This window comes from Thermobia domestica, chromosome 8, assembly GCF_964235325.1.
Source record: "Thermobia domestica chromosome 8, izTheDome1.hap1.1, whole genome shotgun sequence".
NCBI classification, from domain to species: Eukaryota; Metazoa; Arthropoda; class Insecta; order Zygentoma; family Lepismatidae; genus Thermobia; species Thermobia domestica.
The window spans coordinates 252,101,914-252,117,538 of record NC_137461.1 but is presented as its reverse complement, the minus strand read 5'-3'; the positions used below and the strand labels follow the sequence as shown (position 1 = coordinate 252,117,538).

At 36.1% G+C, this 15,625-nt stretch overlaps 1 protein-coding gene across 1 annotated transcript in view; it reads left to right on the top strand.

The window, feature by feature from the left end:
- The window catches only part of LOC145693543 (dolichyl-diphosphooligosaccharide--protein glycosyltransferase subunit STT3A-like), a 33,054-nt gene extending 19,846 nt beyond the window's left edge, over positions 1–13,208 (top strand). The window contains exons 6-9 of the mRNA XM_081769625.1: positions 4,830–4,936; positions 10,093–10,284; positions 10,733–10,886; positions 12,950–13,208. Coding sequence (XP_081625751.1) covers positions 4,830–4,936; positions 10,093–10,284; positions 10,733–10,886; positions 12,950–13,140 — 644 coding nt within the window. The 3' untranslated portion in view covers positions 13,141–13,208. The remainder of the gene's footprint in view (positions 1–4,829; positions 4,937–10,092; positions 10,285–10,732; positions 10,887–12,949) is intronic.
- The last annotated feature ends 2,417 nt before the right edge of the window (positions 13,209–15,625 follow it).

Genomic DNA, 15,625 nt, shown 5'->3' with positions numbered 1-15,625 from the left:
AGGTTCTGTATTATTCATACTTCGTATATTTAAATTCCGAACAGGCACCAAATGATCTGAATTATTCTTATTTTTACCCATTCCTGATTGTGAATTCATGGCATGGTATTGAGTTTCGTAGCATTGAACAAGCATCAATAAATGGCTGAAACTCATACACTGTGTGGAAAATAAGATCTGTTGCAGTTTAAATGGAAGCAAATTTCGAATCGATGCTATTATTCTCGATTCCGATTGCAAAGGATTAACGACCTTTAATTCGTTGTAGACATTTACAACAAACTCTACAAGAGATTTGTGCAATCGAGGATTGAAGTGTTGATTTCTAAGGGTGGCATCTCTATTTGCCAGCAAAAAGTCATTTTCATAATTTGCGATCAATGCCGCTTTGAATTCCTCATAGGTACTAATGTGATCACGTATTGCTTTAAACCATAAGGAACAAGGTGGGAGTAATACATGGGGTATTAATTTCATATATTGTGATCGATCGATAGACATTATATTGCATTCGTCTTGGAATTTCTCTAAGAAAGAAGTAGCATTCTCATTACACTTACCACTGAATTTGCTCATAGCTCTAATTTCACTCATTTTAACACTTAATTTTACCTTCTTTTTCTCATTCCTTGTTCTTGTTGAGTGATAGTTCCTATCCGTGACGTGCTGTGTCATGACACCATCTAGGTTTCGCTCATCAGTGCTCTTCGGACAACTTTCTTCTAGTATAATATCCTCATCAGATCCGGGCGAAGGCGAGTTCATCTCTGGTGAGTGGGGCAACTCAAAGCGATCACTACCCAAGTTATTACGGTAAATGTTGTCTTTAGCCTGTAACGTTCTAATCTCTTCCTGAATAGTAGCTAACAACTGTGTATTTACACGTATGTTATTAGAGTTGTTGCTGACCTGGATCTTTTGCTGTTTAATGGAAGATTCTATTACTTCTAAATCTTTTTTTACAGCACTAATTTCTTGGTTTTGTTGATTGTGCTTTTCTTGACAATCATCGGATATCCTTTTTAACTTTTCCTCGAACTGTGAGGAAATGTCGTTCACCACCTGGACAATTGTCTGTTTCGTTTCATCTGATTTCTGTTCTATCCGTCTACTTAATTCTTCATATTGCTTGTTAGCTTCGTCAAACTTCAGTTCTATCTTATGTTCCATGGTCTTGTTAGATTCGTTGAATTTCTGTTCCATGGTCTGCTTTAATTCTTCATTTTGTTTGTGAGCTTCGTTGAACTTCTGTTCCATGGTCTGCTTTATCTCGGTAGACATCTGCATTATTTGTCGCTGTAAAGCTAACAAGATATCTTCCGATGCCAATCCTGGTGTTACACTAGTCTCATCGCTGTCACTAGTATTTGATTCCTGCTGCATTGTTTCGTTGTCCATTTTTCTTATGATTACTTTACCACTTCGCAATATAGTTAAGTTCGTATTCATTAACTGTAATATGAAAGTAAATTCAGCCTTACTCTTCTTCGGGAATTGAATTTACAAAGTCCCGGGTGAGGTAAACCAAATTTTTACAACGACTTATCAAAAAGATAGTCGTAAACCTGGTTCGTTTGCTGAGATAAAAATCCGAAGTGGTAGTAATTCTTTGGCATAAAAATATTAGCTTCGATATTTAAATACCATTAATCTCACCTTTTTAATAAAACCGACAACGTCTATAAACGATGTTAAACTGGTTTATTATTTGATATAACTTATAATATCCTTTTCTTAAAACTGTTAAATACACAAACTCACTGACTAGGTAACCATAATACATGTCCATATCATCAACTATCCCATAATAATCACTTACATATATTAAAAACATTCTTCTTTTGTTAATATGAAATGAACATTCTACTAAGTATAGTGCATATGTATGAGTACTTTCTGGCCAAGGTACAGGTAAATATTACACAAACCAAAGTATTTTGTTGTACCATAGAAGCATTTTGAAAGTCTATTTTATCCGTGGACTGCAGTAAAGTTGTAACAATTTTTCTGTTGTATCTTATCACTTTTTTTTTTTTTCGTGCGATCTTCACATTTTGTTTATATACATCTTTAACTAACCCCAAATTAACTGAGAGTACGCCGTCTTTTTTAGCTTCGTGACGAGAGGCAGCCCTAATAGTTCGTTTTTTTAGGTCTCTTTCCAAGTCACTAGAAACAAAATTCTCCGTACACACTTTACTTGAATTTGGATTCCACTTGCCATCACGCCTACAACGTTGAACACACTGTCTTCGTAGTTGTGCATCTTCGGGGAATTTAAAGTATTTTACATGTTTCTTAAGATAATATTTTTTTCGTTTTCAGTAAACTATTGTTGCATACCGCGACAGTACATTTTGTGCTCGGCATATTAAAGTTTAAAAATTTTTGCAAGTACTGTAGAGTGCAACTAATTAAAAACTGAATTTTCACATCACCATAAAAGTATTTTAAAAAATCACTTGACGTTCGATGCACGAAATTCTAAGTGTGAATATAACAGATGCATTCCAGGAAAAACTATAATAATAATAATAATAATAATTAAATATAACACAACTAAAAACACTACACTGAAAAACTGAAATAATCAAGAAAATGGCCTAATTTTTCAGTAACACAAACACCTGACAAAGTCTGCTAGCTTACGATATAAAATCAAATACAGTTTCCTTTCAAACACACACAAAAAGATTTGCAAAACACTTAACTTGTTACACATGCTTGTCAAACGATTAACATTCTTTCGCATCCACTCAAGTGTCTTAAATGCCTTGGGTCTACGGGTGACGATTTACGATCTTCACCGACTCCCTCCGAACGAAAACCGAAGTGTTTCGAGGCAACCTGTTCTCTAGTAATCTTATTTTTTTCTAACATTAATTGTATACTCATTTCAGCTTAGTCAACCATTAATGATTACAGTATGGAACGTCGCTCAGATTTTTATGGGTGTTAAGTGAAATGTACATATGAGCAATTGATCATCATTTCTCTCCATAGAATAAGTTTTCTCACATATAAATATTCACCGTTGTTTATTCCTTATTTATATGTCAACGTCATCCGACACTTGTCATGAAAGTCAGAGAATTCTTGCCAAAGGTCAGGGAGAAGTCAGGGAAATAGATTTTTCTAGATCAGTAGGAACCCTGTATACGGAATATTTGTATACAATAACTGTTCTTGAAAAAAAGAAAAGCAATTTTATTTCGCAAAACTGTCTCAGCTTGTTTGTGGCCACCAAATTAAGCACAATCACTTTCTACCATCTCAGCATTGCCAGCTCTGATTCTTCATCCTCTCTAGACGATCCAGAATCCTGCTCAGAGTCACTATCACAAAGAAGGTCATCTTCATGAGTCACTTTTAGTTAATCGGGAGTTGAAGAAGGAAATGGAGAGAGATACATTTCAAAGTATTGTCTAATTGAACTTTCTGGTAAATATAGTACTGTGGCCAATATTTGAGATTTACTTTTTTCTATAATCTCTTGTCAAAAGTTTAAGTGCGGCCTATATTCGCATGCGGCTTACATTCGCGCAAATATAGTACTATACAGGGTGCGCGGGCGGCGATGTTGAAAACAACGTTTCTACAGTCCAAATGCGCAAACATCCATTGAACTGGTATCTGGGCTTTTCACAGAATGTCTTCAAACGGAATGACACGAATTACTACTTCCCCATTTCTTAATAAAGACGTAGTGATATTCCTGTGGTATGATTTGAAGCCTTGTCCATATAGTTCATCACCTGGCTCCCGTCCATTCCATACAATTGTGGGATGTCTCTCCGATAGATAGGTGTCAGAATGGATTCTTGGAAGTATCTTGTATTCACGTTCACGTTTTTGTTTACCTTGCGTATCATCAACTTACCTTGTTATCCGAATCCCATAACAACCATGAAGCCACAAAAGAAACTTTCCCTGCATTAACGAACGAAGTTACTGCGCCCCTTGCCGTCGCGGTATGTGATCGCCCGAATGTTGACCACCGGCAGTGAGATGAACATACGATTCATCCACTGTGACAACTTTGTTCCATTTGGAACCTGCCAGTTACTTTTCGTACGGTTTCCTGCAATTCGTCTTATGTTCGGCAATGTGACGCGGTAGCAGGTGTACACGGGCTTTTCACACACTGCAATCTGAGGCGCTTGCGAATTGTTTTGTTAACAGTGGATGGTGCGAAGTGGTATCTGTGTTTCATATCGCGTTGAGTCGGGAGATTTTCTTGGCATGCCAATCGACGGAGCCCCCCCTTAACACTACGGGTGTTATTTTGCTTACAGCCCTTCTCCTGGTGGTTTTCGTGGCTGAATGTTTCGCAAGGATAGCTGTTGTGTGTAACGGGCCACAATAGCTTTCGCAGTCGTCACCCTGAATGTTAACCCATTCTCCCGACACTATTTCACAATGCGTACGTACGAAAACTTAGCATTAAAAAGGCGATTATATAATCCTCCCAATATCGGTTGATTTTGGGCGCCATTTGATAACACTCATACACGTACAAGGTCAGGTACAACACTACTCCCGCCAGTAAACACATAGTTCCAGCATGATAAACTAGGTGGTAGCACCGAATCGAAGATGATCGGCTCTATAGCTAACAACCATCTGTAAATATTCGAAAACATGCTTTAACGCTTCCATAGCGTTAAGGAGCGAAAACAGCTATTTCTCTTCATATTTACAATACAACTGACCATCAGAGTTTGTTTGTGGTACTCACTTTAATAATGTTTTGCAAAGACGTCTTAAATTATTTGTATGCTCTTTCTATTTCTAAATTCAGCTTTTTTAATTAGTTGCTTTTCTTACAGGCATCGCTATTTTCTGTATGCTCTTGACATACTACATGTGGATCAAAGCAGTGAAAACTGGGACCATTTTCTGGTCGACTCTAGCAGCTCTTGCCTACTTTTACATGGTAATTCTTTGGTTTTATTTTTTATTTCCTAAACATACCATATCAATTATCAAATACCAAATGTATCGGTTTAATTTATTAACGACCGGTGGTGATTTGGTAGCAACTATGTAAGTAGACGTGTTCGTACGTGTTTTAAATAATGTGTATATCACCTTTAAACTGATAAAGGCATTTTTGTTTGTTTGCAATTGGAAGTGTATGTTAAGAGAATGCTTGTGAATTTTGACATAAATATCAATGTTCAACATTTAAAATAGTAGGTTAGCATCAAAGAATAAAACCCATTTTTGACCTTTAGTACTGTCAATATATATATATATATAATATGGGTTCACGGCTCGGAAGAGTGATAAGATGGCCCCACATAGCGTAGTCGTTGGTGAGAGTCGTCCTGGGTTCGATTTCCGGTGGAGAGTCTGTTGAAAAGGTGTAAAAGTCTTTTCAGGCGAGCCATTCTGAGTTAGGTTTTCCTCATTCACACAAGGCAAGTCCCGGGATGGTACTTAGCATATAGACCCAAGTCACTTTTTTCATTTTCCTTTCTTCTCCACTTCTTCGGTGGTGGACAACATTGTGTACTTGGGTTTTCTCAGGGCACTCCCTTTATCACCCACATCTCATTCTTCCGTTATCATTCATTTACCTTAATCATCGTCTCTCTTAGCCTAACGGACATAATCGTGAGACGTTAAACTGAAAGATTTCATTTCATTTCTCCACTTTCCCGAGTAGTTTGATCGCCGAGGGACATCATCCCTGGTACGTGACGGACTAAAATGGCTGTATATGCCTGAAGCCCTTAAATATTCCCAGTTTAAGAACGATAGAATGAATGGTTGTTCAGGAAACGGACTTGGTAAACTAATTAACGCATCGGTACGATAAGCGAGAGACTGTTCAACTCGTGGTCTAGTCGTGCATTTCTCATTCTTCGTATAATAGAGAGTTCGTTCCTATTAGTATTTTTTGAATTAGTATTTATTTTAATAAATGCAAGATTCTTAATAAATGCATTTATGGATTTAATAAATGCAGTATTGCAATTATACAATCATAAAATACAGGATGATCCTTAAGTGGGCGTACTTCCCCCCCCCCCTTTAGTTTCAACACTATAGTGTTAGTTATGGTAGAATGTCTGTACACAGTTACCTTGAAGTCTTAAGTCATAAACATCTGTGTGATCATCATCCTTTGTCGTAACACAGCTGAATTCTGAGCCAAGTTCTCGCAGATGTTTTGTGGAGATACTCCGGAGTCACGAGGGTGAAGGCGTATTCCACAGCTGCTCGTAATTCCTGCGTTGTGTGTTATCGAGTGTTTCTTACTTGTTGTATGAAACCAAGCAATGTTACCAAACAAATGTGGGTAAAACGTAAAACGTCAGAAAACACCAACTAGGGGTACGCCCAGTTCTGGACCACGCTGTACTTTATGATTGTATAATTGCAATACAATCATAATATAATTCTGTGAAAATGCAATTATTTAGTTTCTGTTTATAACGTTCTTCGTGAAAAGTGTTTTCGCGTTTATGTATTCCCAGCATAATACAGCAAATAATTCGGAATAAAATATCGCGCAGACACTGCTCTATTGCTGATCAACGCCGAATAACATCCATCATAGGCACGCATTCATTTTACTAAAGACGATTGTGATGTGGGTATAAGAAACAACGTACCCACCCAACCATGAAACCACAAATTTAGTTTCCAAACCGTAAAAATTTAGAAGATTTTCAAATTAAAAATATCAAGAAAATAAAAGTAGTTTTGAGTTGCAGAACTGGGTTTATTTATTGTCGTTGTGCAGTCTTTAAAGGCTATTTTAATGAACTTTCCGGCCATAAAATAAATTTAAAAAAATAAAAAAATAAATAAAAAATAAAAAAAATCTTGAAAGAGTGACGAATTCTATTATTTAGTTTTGAGTTGGAATTCTGTTTAAACAGTGTAGAATTTAAGCTATTTAAATCTTAATCTAATCTCTGTGCAGAGAGTCATACCCAATATTCGAAAACTTTTACATGTTTGAAATGATTTTAAGAAAATGAACTGATACAAATAGTCTAGGATTCTAAAAATGGATGGAAGTGTACAAATACTAATTACAATATCGAAAAATAAGAAAACATATAATTTGATAAGCAGGAAAAGTAACTTGTGTTAACAGATATTCTCATTATACAACTATACATACACACACTATATTCTGAATTTATCGAAAAGATACCAGAAGTATTCCGAGCTATTATCCTCATCTTTTTACGAAAGTTTACGAAACTCCAGCTGAAATGTTGGAACATAATGTGTATATTTTGAAAACGTACAATGGTGTTGAGTTGTATAGGAAATCAGTGGCGTACACAAAAGGGGTCGGGATTTAATCTTCCTTGAGCAGGATATCTAAAAAAATAATTTTTCGTATTAAGATGTGTATACAAACACATGAGAATATATGAACTTGGGAGACTAAACCCTTGACAAATTTCTGTGTACGCCACTACAGAAGATTCAGAGGTGGGAGAGAAGATATGAACCTTCTAACAGCTGAAAATAAAAAGACAGCGGCGGCCGATGTGAATAGATTGTTAAATTGGGTAGTTTCAGACAATTAAGTGTGCAACTAATGAGTGATAAATAAGTGGAGATACAGGCATTACAAAGGAAAGTGTACTATAGCCAATGAATGGATTACCAAAGTGTACCCCTCCTTTTTCATCTGACTTAGCCCCTTCTGACTCTGTTTGTTACCAAAATTAAAGACTGTGTTAAAAGGACGAAGCGCAAGCCCAGCATAATAGAATAAAGGAACTAAAGAATAGGAAAAAAAAAAAAAAAAAACACCGATTTCCAGAATTGTTCCAAAAATATTAATACCAAAAATGAATGCAAAAATACGCAAGTAGGAACTAAATTTTCACATCTCGTAACTTAAGGAAATGTCAATATTTTTATGAGAAAATTTGACAGATCTGAAGAGTCAGTGAAAACATTCGCTTTGCAGTTTGAAACTTCCGGAATTCGACTTGGTAACACTCTGATAAACTTCGTCAGGAACGCCAGAATTGTTCCTAATGAAAATAGCGTTGGCCACATTTTTTCTTTTGCAGATTAAAGAATTCGAGATAACATAAACGTGCACTGTAATTGTTAATATAATTCTGTGTTCATTTGTCTACAATATTATACAAACAAAATTATTTATTGTGGCTTTTATGAGCGTTGTTTCAGTCTCAGCTTTTTCAGACAATATCTGTTGCCTCTTATGTTAGCTGTTCATCCATGTCTGCATTAAACCTGTAAAAAGAATCTTCATAATTACAGGAAGAGAGTAAAAACGTTCGAAATTAAAATTCACCCAGAGTGAAACAAATGGAATCGACATTTTTCAGCAAGAGGTTCAGTAGAATTTTCTTCCTTCAAATCCTCTAAGTACAGATTGTTTGAAACTAATTTTCAACTACTACGGCTTTCGTCAGTTTTGTTTAATACTGAAAGGGTGGTTGAAGATTCCTCATAAGAATAAAATTGTCAAAAGTTGGAGAAAATCACATTCCAAATTGATTAAAATGTGTGTGTCTGTTCTTTTTTTTTTATTTTTCCTGTTATTTATGTAGTTCATGTGTTATATTCCATCTTCTACAACTGTATTTTTAGAAGTTTCAGCTACTTCTTAGTAAGCAGACTAGACTAAAGCTGCAGAGGCAACAGAAAATTTTGTTCAAAATTAATTTATTTATATGATTTGAAGAAAAATATTAGTAGTAAAATAATATTTGCTCACGTTATTATAGCATAATGCTTTTATGTTCTTGACAATATTTCAGTTGACTATGCTTTAAGTTTCTAGTTAATTCTATCAAATGTAAAATTGAATATTGACAAGATATTTAGATAACAAAATGGTAGAATAGATCACATATAATTTTTAAACTTGAGAAAAACGCAAAAAGAAATTACCAAACCATTGTAATTTGGAGAAAAATTAATTTGACAAATCAAATAACGAGGGACATTTTTAAAGTAAGACCCATTTTATAATAATACAAAAAACTATTAAGCACTTCGAAGTATAATGCATTTTAGGAGATTCTACATACCTTCAGCTTCGCTTCAACGTAATTTCCGTTGATGATGAAACGTTTGTCGTATTGGGAGACAAGTTTTGCAGACCCATGCCATAAAAATTTTCCGCCTGAGAGGCCAATTTATGCGACATAATTTTGTAGAGAACAGAACGTGAAGCTTGCGGAAAATTCTCTCACAGCATAGAAATGATGAATCGTCTTCACGAACCTTGATCCCTACCGTACGCAAAAGATCGTTAGTGATTACAAACGGCGAACCCGATCATGGTTCATCATGAACATTCTCCCGCCCTCTCTTAAACAGTCTCACTCATTTGCGAACTTTGCTATCACTCATGACGGTTGGACCATACATCTCACAGATTTGCCAGTGAATTTGTTTCGGTGTCACAATTCTTGCAGTCGGGAATCGAATTACAGATCTTATTTCACAGGCGGCGGGCCACTCTATCTTATTAAACTTTTTCATCACACACCACAAAACTCACATGCTACCGACACTATCCCAAATAGCATCTCTTTATACTCAAAGGACTGGGACACAGCACGCATGTGTAAAATTCCGAATGCTTGTGCTTTACTTAGATATTGTCAAACCGATCGTACTTTAGAAATTTCCCTCGTACATGAAACATGCCCATATAATTGAATGGAACATTGCTTCAAAAGCAAAATTTAGAGGATTTAGTTTGCAATATAGAACTTAATTTTGATAAAATCAGCGTGTGATATAGTGATCTCTGTTGCTGTTCATTTATTCATTTCATAGTCGAAGGTATGGAAAAGTGTCTGCTAATTATCACCACAAGTTTGACTAATTTTTTCCAACTTTTGTAAAAAATTGGGGATCTAATACTATGTTTCGCAGTGAATCTGCTGTTGAATAGTGCTAACTTTGCAAGGTTTCATGCTTTGAGTTTTGACATCGAAAGTTACATACCTCTTTGTGGTGCATTATTAAGACAACATCTTGATTTAGATATATCTTTTTATTCCTGTTGTATGTGCTTTTTACTTCTATTTTATTTATGTATTTATTTATCTTTACTTTTCTTCCCAGGTGTCGTCGTGGGGAGGATATGTGTTTCTGATCAACCTAATACCACTTCACGTCCTCACATTAATGATCACTGGTCGATTTTCCCACCGTATTTATGTAGCCTACAGTACATTGTATTGCTTAGGAACTGTTCTGTCGATGCAGATTTCATTTGTCGGATTCCAGCCAGTTCAGAGCTCAGAACATATGTTGGTAAGAGTTACTTTTGGCTTTTGTTCTTTGGTAATTATTTATATATGTATGCTACTAAAAATATAAAACCAGTAACACATAAAACAGTAACTATTACTACCAGTTGTTAGTTTTAACTTGGCGAAGGCTAATGGTTAGTGTTCTTGCTTTCGGGTTCGAACCATGTGGCAGGCCATCCTCACTGAGATTTCTCGAGCTTTTTTCCTCAGTTTCATCAGTCGATTGGGAGGTAGTAACTTTGAGTACAGGTTTTGGCTGACTCCTTTTCGTTTTCTTTTTTGTTATTGTAGATTGCTAATGCCTTCAGCGTAAATTGGTTTCGCAGTTTGTATCTGGAAAATTTTTAATAAATAACAACTTCTTTATCTGGACGAAAACTTCTTTTTCAATTAACTTTTGTTGCTAATTTCATGATCTATTGATGATTGTTCCTTTTTATTTCCCGTAGGCTTTGGGAGTGTTTGGACTCTGCCAGCTGCACGCTTTCGTTGATTACTTACGAAGTAAAGTAACGAAAGAAGATTTTGATGTACTTTTCAAAACCATGGTCATTACTGCTGGATCAGCAAGTGCTTTGGTTGGAGGAATATTAACGCTTACAGGTAAGACAACAATTAAAATTAAATAGAGAATACAATTACAGTGTTTGTCTCTGTGATCATTAACAGCTTTGATGTACATGATTTCGGGGTACATTCTCTGTGAAACAAGCACCATAAGGTAGTTAGTGAGGTGCAAGAATTAAAAGGTAGTAAACTTCTGTCTAGAAAATCAGAAATAATGGCGCTATGAACCGATGTGCTGAGCAAGCATCACCCAGTTGAACTTTAACGATCTAGCAGATCAGAGCCCTAAACAGCTAATTTAGTTTCAAGTTTTCGCTTTCCTAATAGCTTCTTTGTGATGCCCTGTTATTAGTGGTGGTTGTAGGAAATACGATATATATTTCATTGTTTACGTGGTCTTAGTATAGAACATTAATTACGTGCTAGTATTTTGTTATAGGACTTTCATAAAGCAATGAAGAATGAATTTTCGAGTGTATTTTTTTGAGTTTCAGCATTAAGTATTAAAATATTTACTAGACCAATCAGGTTCATTTTAGGTGTTTATTGATTTTCGTTTTTTTGACTTTTAAAAGACTATGGTAGTAATCCAGAGAACCCAATCAATTTTTGCGAAGTCTAGGACTAAAGCCGTTGCTTTCAAGAGTCCTTATTTTAGGGCAGTTTGTTTCCTAAATCTGTATATGTGGTTAACATTCAACCCAGGTTCAGTCTCTGAGTCAGGCTAGCGTCCCACCGAGAGACCCGGGTTCAATTCCAGGTGGGAGCTTATGTAGCTCAAATTCTATGTAAAATGTAGCTGCAACGTCTTTTTTATAGCTTCGATGCTTTAAAAAGATCGTTAAATTCCGAACCAACCAGCTAACTAAATTCTAAACATATAGCTGGTGACCTGAACTTTTCGTTTTATTTTCTCCTTAAATTTGGTTGTACTTTTTACCCTAATCCTGTGTTATTTTTCGCGAAGAAATAATTTTCCGTGCCTCTTATACATATATAAAAAATACTTTTATATTTACTTTAACCAAGCATCAATACAGGTATCCGACTAATGGGTGCGAACTTCTTCACGATTCTCACATGAATTCTGGGAGCCGCAGTGGCTCAGTAATAAAGCGTTCATCTCTGGTGCATGGAGTGCTTGGTTCGATATCCCAGCTCGCACCAAGTGAACTTTGTGATGGACAAACACCTGTGCGTGAGTTTTCTCGGAGTTCTTCCTTTTCCTCCCACTTTCTTCATTCCACTATTTCCTTCATTTCTCATCATTTCTCATCATAGACAGTCTCCTTTAGTCTAGCCGGCATAATCGTGGGACATAAAAATTAAAGATCATCATTTCAAGTTTTTCTTTGTATGCAGTTTCAAGTGTACACATTTTTCACAAGGTTCACGTAGTTTTTGTTCTCAAATGATTCCTTAACAATGCCTTTTATAGAAAAGTAGGCTTTCATTGGCTCTTGAGATAGGGTTCTGTCCATCCCCCTTACGTTTTTCAGCTTGGGACACTAGAGGTTTTTAACTAAATAATAATTCGCGATTTTATTCGTGTTAGGTAGGGCCGCGGTGACTTAGGGGTAGAGCGTTCACCTCTGGTGCGTGAGTCCTTGGTTCGATCCTAGCTCGCGGCAAGTGGGCTTTTTGGTGGACAAACACCATGTGCGTGGGTTTTCTCGGCGTTATCCTGTTTCTTCCCACTGTCTTCATTCCACCATTTCATTCATTTCTCAGAACCATCATCATCTGTATCCTACACGGCATAACCGTGGGACGTAAAACTGAAACATTCCATTTCGTATATTAGCTAAAATTCGATGTTATGACAAATCTCTCATATTCGCGTTATTTTCAGATTCAAATACTGCAAAAAACTATCCTTTCAATATATATATAGACGTATTTGTAAGATTTATTGCGCTTTGCGTAACTTCTCGTTCTTATCGTTAAAAGAAAAAGTTCAGATCCCTACTTATACATCATAATTGTTTTGATATTTGCAGTGTTTAGCAAAATGAGAATAAATGAGACAAAGCTAGGTAAGCAGTTAAGTTGTGCATGATAATGGAAGCAGTAATATAGATATCCTTGTATTCTTTTAGGTAAAATATCCCCGTGGACTGGACGATTCTATTCACTTCTCGACCCATCGTATGCCAAGAACCACATTCCAATCATTGCTTCTGTGTCTGAACATCAGCCTACGTCGTGGAGCTCCTTCTATTTTGATCTCCAGATTTTAGTTTTTCTTCTTCCCTGCAGGATTATACTTTTGCTTCTCAAAATTGTCTGATGCAAATATTTTCCTTGTATTGTATGGAGTAACCAGCATTTATTTTGCGGTGAGTATGCAGAACACTGAATTAATATTCATAATTACATTCATTTTTTGTCTTTCTTTTCCCAGGAAGTAGAGCTCCTCCGTGGCTAAGCGGTTAGCGTACGCACCTTTGGCGTGGGAGACCCGGGTTCGATTCCCGGCGGGAGCTCATGTGGTTCGGATTCCACGTTAATCAGTAGGTCCACGTCTCATATAGCCTCGCTGCTGAAAGGGACGCTAAACTAAAATCAACTCAACTTTTCCCAGGAAGTAATTTATTTCATTTAAGCTTGTCAACAATATAGACAATTAAAAAAAAAAAAAAAAAAAAAAAAAAAAAAAAAAAAAAGTGCTACTAGCTGACATATTTTTGCAATAATTTGTAGATTCTCAAGTATTAGAGAAAATTTTGCCGTGAAGACCCGTAATTGTTAATGGATTACAGATGTGGAAGTCAATATTTTTTTATCACTCTGTAGCCTGTTTATATTTACAAAATGTAGGATTTTTTTAAATATTATGTTACGTAACAAGTTTTATATAATAAAAACACACAGTTTCTTTTCCTAGTCTCTTATACGTGTTACTTAGGCTGAAACACCTTTTTTTTTGTGAAACCTTGGTTTGATTAAAAAGGTCTCCGAACACTTATCCATAAAATTTACTCATTTTAAATATACCAAAAAATTAGATCAGAGCTGGATAAGCTGGAAGACAATCTAAATACCCAGTTTAAATAATAAACATCGGACGACTTCAGCCAAAAAAATCTGATGACGGTGCATTTGCGCCGGTTGCATTTGCGCTCGAGCAAATGTAAGGGTGCATTTTATTTCGGTTGCGCAGATGGTGCGTGGAGTGATAAAGGTGATTTCGATTCTGTGAAATGATAATCAAAATTTTAAATGTTTTTATGTATTTTAGAGATTTATATACAGATGACACGGATTCAGACTGTACAAGTAAAAAGAAAGGTTAGATACTTAATGTGAAGTCCATACACCGGTCGCACTTCACTCATGTGACTCAAATCAAACACTGTATCACGTAATGAAAGTCTTGATGCACTCGTTCTCTTCTCTGTCTCCGCCTATCCTAGTTCCATCTGGCCTTTGGTACTGGTTCTGCTGCTGCTGCTGCTGTACGGGTGATTGCCAACATAAAGAAGGAAGCTCTCACTTTCTCTAGGAATTATATAGCCACTTGGCCGGTCTCCGTGCTGCCATCTGCCGGGAAAGCTAAGGAACCCTCCAAAGATATTCAAGAGGAGACGAGACTGTGTGGTGGCGCTGCCTACCACAACGGCAACTTAATAAACTAATAGATAATCTTAGTGGAAACTTGGGAAATACTCCAGGAGTTACAGTCACAACCAGATTAGTTCTAAAGCCAAAATCTCTGTGAGCCTACTATAAAACAAGTCTTCGGGAGTAAAATTATCTCGGAGGGGCATTATGGTTTAGTAGTAGAGCATTCACCTCTGGTGTGAGGGATACGTGCTTCGATCCCAAGGCTTTTTTTTTTTTTATGGCAACAATATAGGTGTCAGTGGATTTTTTCGAGTTTTTCCGTTTCCACCCCATATTCTTATTCCAATTTCTTTCCAAATCATTTATTTTCATTAATCAACAGTTTCCTTTAATCTACTGGACGTAACTGTTGGATATTAAACTAGATATTTCATTTCATAATAGTATATAATTTAAAAACTCATTTAAAAAATTACTATGTGAAAAGTGTAATATGAGTCTACGTTGTTTATTTCGTCTTTAACAGTTTTTAAGAATTCAAGGATTCAGTTCCTTATGCTATGATCTTTCTTAACAGGTGAAGTCACTCACCTGAAGATCGAATCACTTTATGTAAACATCTTGGTCCTTAGGTGTAAAGGTTATAAAATAGAATAGCTGGCCTCTTGATGATGAACTTGAGTGTATAAACTAGTTTGTAATGCTCTGAATTATGTGGAATTACTATTTTCTCTCCCTTTTGTAGATATTTTATTTTGTTATTTGTAAAATTATTGGGTTGATTCATTAGTTCGTGATATTTGAAACCAATGGATGTATTTCTTGTTTGAGTGTTGAACTAATCAGACAACGGGTCACTGATATATTCCCCCGCATTCTTCATGTTGTATTTCCAACGTGCAGGCAATTGTTTGCTGCCTTTACGAAAAAAAAAAAAAAAAAAATGGTGACGTGGGTGCATAGAAGTCATCAATGAAATTTTGCAGTTACTCTTCAATTTCGAAGGAGTGCATTCGACAAGGAACGGAAAAAATGATAATCTGTAGGATCACATCTGGAGAATATGCCGGCTAAGAAAGAACCTCCCACTGAAGGTGCTGAATGACGACGGTTGTCATGTGTGCCACGTCTGGTCTAGCGGTGTCCCTGTGGATGATGATGCCGTGTCTTTTATTTGCTCTTTTTTCTTTAAATGATGCATGAACAGG